Source organism: Mastomys coucha, unplaced genomic scaffold (assembly GCF_008632895.1).
Source record: "Mastomys coucha isolate ucsf_1 unplaced genomic scaffold, UCSF_Mcou_1 pScaffold21, whole genome shotgun sequence".
In the NCBI taxonomy this organism is placed as follows: domain Eukaryota; kingdom Metazoa; phylum Chordata; class Mammalia; order Rodentia; family Muridae; genus Mastomys; species Mastomys coucha.
In genome coordinates, this window is record NW_022196904.1 from 14,758,552 (window position 1) to 14,768,095 (window position 9,544).

The 9,544-nt window shown below is 45.7% G+C and overlaps 1 protein-coding gene across 4 annotated transcripts in view; it reads left to right on the top strand.

Annotated features, from left to right (window-relative positions):
* LOC116101691 (pregnancy-specific glycoprotein 22-like) overlaps nt 1-9,544 on the top strand; it is an 80,589-nt gene that overhangs the window by 15,559 nt on the left and 55,486 nt on the right. For 2 of the 4 annotated variants that reach the window (XM_031385457.1, XM_031385458.1), the window contains exon 1: nt 8,269-8,341. The exons of 1 other annotated variant lie outside the window; for it this stretch is intronic. In XM_031385457.1, coding sequence (XP_031241317.1) covers nt 8,278-8,341 — 64 coding nt within the window. In that variant the 5' untranslated portion in view covers nt 8,269-8,277. Of the gene's footprint in view, nt 1-8,259; nt 8,342-9,544 lie in introns of those variants that run through there. One more of the 4 variants, XM_031385461.1, reaches the window with a different exon arrangement.

Genomic DNA, 9,544 nt, shown 5'->3' on the forward strand with positions numbered 1-9,544 from the left:
TTCCTTCCTTTCTTCCTTCCTTCCTTTCTTCCTTCCTTCTTCCCTTCCATCTTTCCTTCCTTCCTTTCATTTTTGAGGTAGGGTCTCTCTATATCGCCCTGGCTGTCCTAGAATAAACTATTACAGCAGGCTGACCTCAAACTTACAGAGGATTAAAGGAGAGTGTCACCACACCAGGTTCTGTTTGTTTTCTTGTCTTTCTATTTTTTGAAGAAAATTCAATATATGTATTGCATATTAATCTGCTGTGAGATGTCTATTCCTATAGGTGCTCTTTTCAGGGTTTTGTTTGCCATATGGAAGCTTTTTAGTTTTATGATGTCCTGTTTGTCAATAGTTGGCCTTAGTCCTGGGTAATGGAGTCCTGTCCAGAACGTCCTTTCCCACACCTGTACCATGGAGGACTCTCTTCTAGTCATGCTAGGTTTTGCAAAAAGCCTTTTCTGCACCCTTTGAGACAGTTTTTTGTCTTTGTTTACCTCTGGTGCAAAGAGAGCAGAACACTATTCAGCTGTAAAAGAAAATGAAATCGTAACACTGGAAGGTAAATGGATAGAATAGTAAATGGATGGAGAGAGAGGTGAACAAGACCAAGAAAGATGAACACTGCCTGGTCTTTCACAGTTGTGGTTCCTAGCTCTGAATCTTTAGCTGTGTGTACATCACTGGGGATAGCCAGAGAAACCAGGAAAGTTAAAAGAGATCATGGGTGTTGGAGGAGCACAGAGAGCACCTAGGAACAGATTCTATGAAGGGCAAAATGGGGATGGGGTGAACTCAATACAGATGGGGAAGGAAGGATGAGGCATAAAAAACCATAGAGATATCTGAGAAAGTCATAGCGAGTCATGTTACTTTATGTTTATCTAAGATACATTGTAATATTATGTTTATATAATATTTAAATATATTTGTACTATTTGGATGACAATGTTCCATCAGAGATCCACAGACTAATAGCAACACAGTTACTGGGCTGAGAAACCTCATTTCAAATTGATGGTCAGGTTCTTCCAGGAGCCTTCTCAAACAAAATAGACTATTGCTATTGGCCTTGGTTGCTTCCTAGAGTTTGAAGACATCCATATTGTTGAAGACACTGTATTCTTACAAGATACAAGGCTTGGAGGTATCTAGTTGGATCTGACTCTGAAACCTCCTCTTTGAGGACTAGACCTTAGAGTACTTGAAGGTACTTGCAAGCTGACAAGAGATGAAAGCAGTCCATAGTCCTACCCTGTTGTGATTCTGTAAAACCATAGCACTGACCAGCATAACAAGACATCCATAAAGGTGCAACAGTGGCACGTCCATTCTGGAGGAAACCAACAACTGTCTAATAGGACTTAAGCCCTGCTCAATAGGAGGGAGATCATGCCTGGTTCTAGAATCTTAATCAAATACTCATGGCTAGTGAGGTCATGGATCCTAGAGGAGAACTTACTATGGCTTCTTTTCTAAATCAGTATAATTTCTAGGTTCATTCTATATGTCTTTTTTTTTTTTTTTTTTGAGACAGGGTTTCTCTATATAGCCCTGGCTGTCCTGGAACTCACTCTGTAGACCAGGCTGGCCTCAAACTCAGAAATCTGCCTGCCTCTGCCTACCAAGTGCTGGGATTAAAGGTGTGTGCCACAACTGCCTGTCTAGGTTCATTCTAAATACTCATCCTTATACCCACAGACACTAACTCATCTCTCTAGCTCGTAGTCTCACTTTCAAGCTGCTGGTACCCTCCCTCATTATTGATGCACAATGCAGATGAAGAAGAGAATGTTTTATTTGTTCTGCGCCTTTTACTGACACAAAGGGGTAACTGTGCTTGATAGTCATGAACTTGCGCAGTTTGTAATAGCCACCAATCAAAGCCTGCCGGGGGTCTGCACACAGTGTCAGAGACACAATGTATACAGTGGGTCGCTGCTGTTTCTGAACACCATCTTGATGGACAGAGGCTATTTTGACCCTTCAGCTCTCAAATGCAGAGGCCGAACCTGAACAAACACAGGTGTGTTATCACATAAACAGTCTGCCGTTCTTTTTGACATCTGGGTGCTACACGGGGTTGTTTCTGTGCTGCACACACAGGTTTGGACTGTTCCTGCTCCCTGTCAGTATTTTATGCCCATTTGGGGTTTGTGCATTTAGGAGTGCAGGACACTACCAGTGTAGACAAGTTGCAATTTCAATCTTTTATCTGAATTCACCTTGCTGATAGGGGTGTGTGTGGTGGGGTAACTCATCCCAAGGATCAGAGTAAGTTCAGATTGTGCGGCACTCACCATAAATGTAGTCTGAGAGAGATCCTTTAGACTCAGGCATGGTCTGGCTGAGGGAATTACGGATCCTTATTAGAATGGAGACCTCCAAGGGAGTCCCGGCTCCAGACAATTGTCCTAGTCTCCTGACTCCAGGTGACTTGGGGAAGTATGCTTAGGGTTGGGATCTGACTGGTCAGAGCTTAAAGAGAAGAATGATTTATTAGATGTGTGAATCTCTCCTAGCTAATGGAACCAGCCAGTGTAATGCCATGAGAGCCACAGTTAGACTAGCTCACCTGGGCATCTCCCTCTGAGTCTCAGCTTGGAGACTATGGCTGTACAAGTGCCCAGACCTTACAAGACATCACATTATTGTTCATGTCCCCAAGGGAGGGACACAGGACTTAGGTCCTCCTGATGACTCCATGTCCTCGGGAGTAAGTCTAGCGACTTTTCTCCTGCAGGCACATAGTAACAGACAGTGCTGATCCGGACAGCTATCTTGTCTGTGTCAGGTCCTTGTTCACATTGAAGGTTGCTTTATAGACGTTGCAACGTTTATTCACCATGTGTGATATCACCAGGAGACCGAGACACAGGGTACACAGTGGCCGCATGAGCCTCACACAGGCCACAGGTGACAGATGTGAAGCACAAGCTGTCTCCAGCCACGTATCCATTGTCCCCTCCCTGAAGGCCTTCTAAGGGGCTCTGTAGAGCAGAGAGGATCTGGTGTTGATCTTGGTCATCAACAGTTGAGAGGACATCTTGTTCAAGAATTGAAAACAATTGGACAATTAGATCTGACTCTAGAATTGAGTTGCCTGTCTCTGAAGAATTTTTGAGGTATTATAGGTCTGCCAGCCCAAGTTCTAGACAAGAAATCATGTGTTTTCTGGTGTGCAGCTGTCACCCCTCCCTGGAACACAATGGACAGGGTTTTGCTTCACCCTCACATTAGATCCTGCATCTACCACAGGGGTCCCTCTGCTCAGGATTCATTGATTTCAAACCACTTTACCATCTGCCCTTCATCTCACCTGATTGTGCTCTTTAGAGAAACCATCCTTGGATCAACAGGGATTGGCCTTGGAGTCTGGGTATTAGTAACAATGGTCTTATGGAGAAAGTTAACATCCCAAATCCCTATCCCAGATCTGCCAAACACACCTGTCCTTGTAGCCCGAGTTCTAGCCAGTTCTTGCTTTCTACCTCCTACCAGTCAGGTAGCTAAAAATATCCACCTGGGAGGACGAGGAAGAGGGGTCAGTAGTTAAGTGCACTAGATGCTCTTGAAGACCTAACACCTGCTCCTAGCACACCCTTGGCCGCTCATAATCATCTGTAACTCCAGTTCCAGGGGATCTAAAGCCTCTTTATGGTTTCCGTGGACACCAGGTATTCTTGTGGTACACAGCTATGCATGCTTCTCAGGAAATATCCCTGCATAATCTTCACCTTGGGAGACAGGGCATTATAGGCCAGGGAGAAAATAATGGTCTTGTTTCAAGGTCATCTTCTCTCTCGTAGATCATTCTGAGGCTCGCCCTTTGTCTTTTGTGGTCCCGTGCCTCATGCCAGTCACCATGGAACCCTGGGAAGGTTGGCACTTGTTATGATGGTCTAGCCTGGGTAGTGAGCTGAACTCCAGTCCTGCTAATTGTCTCACGTGAGATTTCTGAACACACGTCAAGCCCTGAGGACAGGCTGTGGATGTTTCTAAGGGAAGTTCAATGGGACTCTTCTTATGTCTGATCTGGAGGACAGTTTTAGGCAGCAATGCTTTGGAGGTCTCTGGCCCAGTCTCAGTAATGAAGGTCAGTACAGCCGGAAGGACACAGCTCCATGGTGCATGGGAGGCAGTGGGTCACTGAAGACCAGGAGAGACACTGGGACTATGACTCCAGGTCCTAGGTCTGTACCATCAATCTCTGCAGCTCAGCTCCCATATGACAAAGGCTGTCTCTCCCACACAGCACAGGAGACCCACCATGTCTGAGCACTCAGGCCCTTCTGTCTGGTTCTCTAAGGATATGGATTGGGGATAGAAGTTACAGAGACCAAAGAGGCCTTTGCAAGGATCAGAGGTCCCACAGGGAGCCATGTTCTCTCTGTTGTCTGTACAGCACTACCACCCAAGGCCACCATGACATGTGACAGTTCTAACTCAATGGAGAGTGAGGATAGTAGGCTTAAAGGGTGAACATGAGACTTAAATAAGCCTACCAGTGGAGGATAAACGGTCAAAAACTCTTAGCAGGTGACAGGCTGAGGCTATCTGAGGACAATAGGACTCTCATGACTCAGTGTCTCAACTGACACAGGATCCTAGGAGTGTGAAACCTGGAACCCAGTGAGTGCCAACCCATGTGACCCAGTCAACCTGGATATTACTTCTATGTATTATATGACTAACTTCTGTCCCATCCTTGCTACAACTGCCTAAATACAGAGTTCTGGAGCTAGGACACAAGTCATTCCTGGGTTCATGACAGACCCACCACACAAATATCTTGGTAGACCTAGGCATCCTGGCCTAGCCCAAGCACATGCAGCCTGACCCAGCATTGAATTAGAATGTGGTGAAGGGACTTCTACGTAGAGAGGCTCAGGGAGACACATGGGACATCTGGAACTCAGGCTTAGAGAACACATGAGTGTCAAGTGGGTTTGTTCTGTGTACTGTGGTGCTGATGGATCAGGGCTCATGCATACCACATGAGTACTCTTCTAATAACCTGCACCCCAGCTCTGGCTGGGACCCGCTTAACTGAGGTTATTACACAGCTACTGTAGCCTTCTATAGTGCAGGATTTCCCTTTCCATTGGTTGACATCACATGTGGCTTCATTCTATTTGCTCCAGATGGTCCAGATACCCTGGTTATGTCTTCTCAGATATGCATCTGCATCCTGTATTAAACCTCAACCTCTCCTGCTGTAAAGCCTCTCACCCACCTTCACATTAGTCTTGGATTATCAGAAGGAACCCCCTCAGTCATGCTACCAAGAGCTGTTAATCCCCACCCTCACCACTAATAAAAGCCGATCCTATATATCTTCTTATCTGGAATTCTGCCACTGTCATCGATAAGACAACAGTGAAGAAATGTACAGGTCTTGGTAAATGGATCTCTGAAATGTTAGCTCTGAACTTTGGAGTGAAGCCTTGGTTTTACGAATACATGAAGAAGTTAATTCCCAGCCTGTACCCATAGGAACAAGCAAATCCTAATCCTCTCATGAGATTCCAGCTTGATCCCTTACTCCTCTCATTCCATCTCTGATCTTTTGGGGTGACCTTGGATTGGTCTTGGAATGTGGTTGGGGATATTTTTCTGATTAGCAGGACCTTTCCAGACTGAGGAATGTACTTAAGGTCAACTAGGTTTTTCTTTCATTCACTAATTCATGCAGACCTGTCCCCACCATTGCTTTCATGGTCTCCATTCTTCATGACCCAGAAGAACTTTGACCCATGCTCATGTTCCTTTCCCCCAAATGCTCCCATCTCCTGTCTTGTCTTAGTGGTGATTGGCTTCTGCTCTGATTCCAATGGAGGCAGACGAGGCAGGGGATACACATGCCCTGGAGGCTTGTCCTGGGTCGGGATGATATCAGTGCTTTGAAGACGCTGTTTTACTTACTGTTAAGAATGTCAGTCATCAATGGGAGGAGAGGCCCTTGGTCCTGTGAAGGTTCTGTGCCCCAGTGTAGGGGAATGCCAGGGCCAATAAGTGGGAGAGGGTGGAGTGGCAAGCATGGGTAGTGGGGAGGCAACAGGTGCTTGTTCTTGTTTTTTTTTGTTTGTTTGTTTCTGGGAGGGGAAACTGGGAAAGGAAAAATCATATGACATGTAAATAAAGAAAATATCTAATAAAAATGTCAATAAATAAATAAATATGTAGATACCTAAAAAAAAAAAAAAAAAAAGAATGTCAGTGGCGTTCACCATAGCATCTCTGAGCTCAGAATACAGGGAATTTGGAAAAGTGAAACTCAAGGTAGATCTCCCTGAGCTGTGTCCTAGCTCTTAAGGTCCAGTTGTTTAGGGATGAGAACTCCACCACATGTGATATCTGCAGGGAAGAGAGAGGGACACTCACCTGAACAATGGGGAGCTTCCTGTGGATTCTCTCCGTGGATGAGAAAAATTTAACTGTTTAAAACAGTGTCCCTAGTTAACATTCATTTTCAACTTGACACAGGTCAAATTTACCTGGGGAGAAGAGTCTCAACTGAATAATCATCCTTATCAGGTCTGGGTATGGATATGTCTATGAGGTATTGTCTTAATTGATGAAGGAGTCCCAGGCTACTGTGGGCAGCACCAGCCCTAGGCAGATGGACCTTGGACGTATAGGCAATATAAGAAAACTAGCAAAGCATAAGCCAGAGAGCTAGCTGCTGAGTGAGCCAGCCATAAACTTGTTTTCCGCCTTGATATTCTTCCATGTAACAAAATGACACAGACCCACAAAGGAACTAAAGCTTTTACTCACTCCTAAAGTGCTGTTGCTCAGTGTCTTCTTTATCACACCAAGAAAAAGAGACCTAGAACAGGGTATTGGGAGGAGCAGCTGGTACATCCATTTGAATTAATGTTCTATGTACTCAAGAGCAGATGCCCTCAGCACCCTGTGAACAAAGAGAAGGAAGTATTGAGACCCTGGAGATGGGCCAGATGGTAGGGGTGCAGTCCCTTTATTACTGTCTCCTCTTTTGAGTCTGAAGAGAAATGTCCCAGGACTTTCCTGTGAAATTTCCTGAGGATGCCCATTCTCTGAATGCATACTTCTTCCAACTTTAGTTCAGGACTTCCCAGGGAGAATCTGGAAGCCTGCCTAGACCTACCCTATACTAGATGGAAACAGGAGCTCTGCAGAGCACAGTGAGCAGGATGACGGGACCTGCATCCCGCTTGTGCAGAAAGGATCCGGGCAGGTCACATTTGACTTGTTGACCACCCCTGCTGTAGCCCTAGACATGAGATTGCAGTTCTCTCAGAGAATGCCAGGGGGTAATATCAGGATGCATGCCCAACACTTAGAAAATTGCTTCCCTTAGCCATGCTTGACCTTGGCTTGCAGACATGTTTCCATCCCTGTCTGTAGGAACCTGGAGCTCACTCCCAAGACCCTGCTGTTACTTGTGTCTGAGAATACTCCTCTGTCTGGGGAACCTGAAAGTCTGTTCACTCTTGGCATCTTTCATAGGAGAAGACAGGATTTCTGATGGGGAGTCACCCAGACAAAGGGGATAGGTGACCCAGGAAGACCAGAGAGAATCTAGGCTCACCCAACACACAGCTTAACCAATCCATAATGCTGGAATGTTGCTTTGAATCTCCCTATAGGAAGAGGCACCATAGTCCTTTCCAGGACACATAGGTTACCTCTTTCCAACACCCAGGACATGAAATTCCTCATATAACTTTTTCTGGATCTTTCTCCTGGGTCAGGAACTTGACTGGTAACTATAGTAATAAAGGATTGATCTTCATCCCTAGTCATCACTCAGCTGGTCCTTTCAGCCCTCATAGGCATCTCTGTCACCTTCCTGCTGGGAAATCCCACCCTCCCAGAGCACTGGGGACACAGAGCAGACTGGGTAATCAGCTAGGTCTCTGTGTCACAGGGACATATAGGCAGAATGGAGGCTCCCTCTTTGATGCCGACAGACTCAAGGCCAGGAGTCAGCAGATGTCAGCCGTGGGATGAGCCACTTTTCTCTGAGGGCATGGGGATGCTTATCAGCCTTGTTGCTCAATGCGTTGGTTGAGGAGAAATATAAAGAGAGAAAAGTTGGAGGGCTGTAGGGCTGCACTGAGAGTGGAAGGAACTGAGCAGTGCCTTGGAGACAGACCCCACTACTCATAGCCCATTAAATTTTGGGAAGAGCTCCTGCCTGAGGAAAAAAGAACTCAGCTCAGAAAGACGAAGGACAGCAGAGCCTGAGAACTGTGCTGGAGCTGAAGGTCTTCTCCTCAGAGCAAGAACATGACAGAGAGAAGACAGATGGAGGCATCCTTTGTGCTTCCCTATAAGGGGTGTACCCCCTGGCAGGGGCTCCTGCTCACAGGTAAGGGTGCCTACTCCATGACTATGTGGGGAACAGAACTCAGAGAATGGCTGGAGCTTCCTGAAAAGACAGGGGTCCAAGAGGAGACTTGGGGGTTTTGTTTGTAATCATAGGGCAGAAGGTGCAGTGAGCGCTTAGGTTTAGCAGGTTGAAGTTCTCATTGAAAAGGAACTGATGAAGGAAGAGAAAATTGCCAATGTTCCCTACTGAAAGTCATCACATTGGCTGCTCTGTTGCGAATCCTGATGTGTCCAACCATCACAGGGTGACTCTCCAAATAGAAGTCAAACAGATAACAAGATGGCTCAGTGTGCAGAGACACGACAATCTCAATTCAGTCCTCAGTTCTAGCATTGTAGACAGGGAGAAGGGACTCCTGCAGGGTCTTTTCTGCCCTCCACACCCATGTTGTAACCATATCAGGACATGAAAACACTGAGACATTTGCCTTCACACTTGTGCTGTGGCACGTACCCACACAAGTTCATGCTGAGACACATGCCTTCACAAACCCACACATACAATACAGAAGTAAATGTAAAAAAGTTACATCACCCTTGAATACAATTATTTTTGTTAGCTACAAACCTGGAAACTATGTAGGTTAACCTATGGACACATCTATCCATCCATCCATTCATTTTTCCATCCATCCATTTTCCCATCCATCCATCCATCCATCCATCCATCCATCCATCCATCCAACTATCTTTCCTTCTTTCCCTTCCTTCTCTCCCTTCTTTCCTTCCTTCCCTCCTCTATTGATGTCTAAAACTTTTCCAGGAAATGAGTCTTCCTAATGTCAGATTACTGCCTGTCCTTCCAAAGCCCTGACTCCAGTGGGTCAGAAGTCAGAGTATCTGGAAGATGATCTCATGGGTTGACTGGTACTACAAAGGAAACAAAGAACAAAATTTCAGAAAGTGAGGGTTCTCTAGAGGAGGAGGTCAGCCAGGCATCCTCTCACCAAATATGGGGACACTGAGGGGTGATCCAGGCAGACAACTGAGCAGAGAACTCTGTAGAGAGTTGACAACACAGTGAGAGTCTGTGAGAGAATGGAGGTCATGTTGGTCACCTCCATCAAGGAGGGTGGGCACACTTCTACCAACACCCTAAGCTGAGTGCTGATCTCTGTAGAGGGATATGTTGATTTCTTTTCTTTTTTTAAAGATTTATTATATATATAAAGATTTATATATA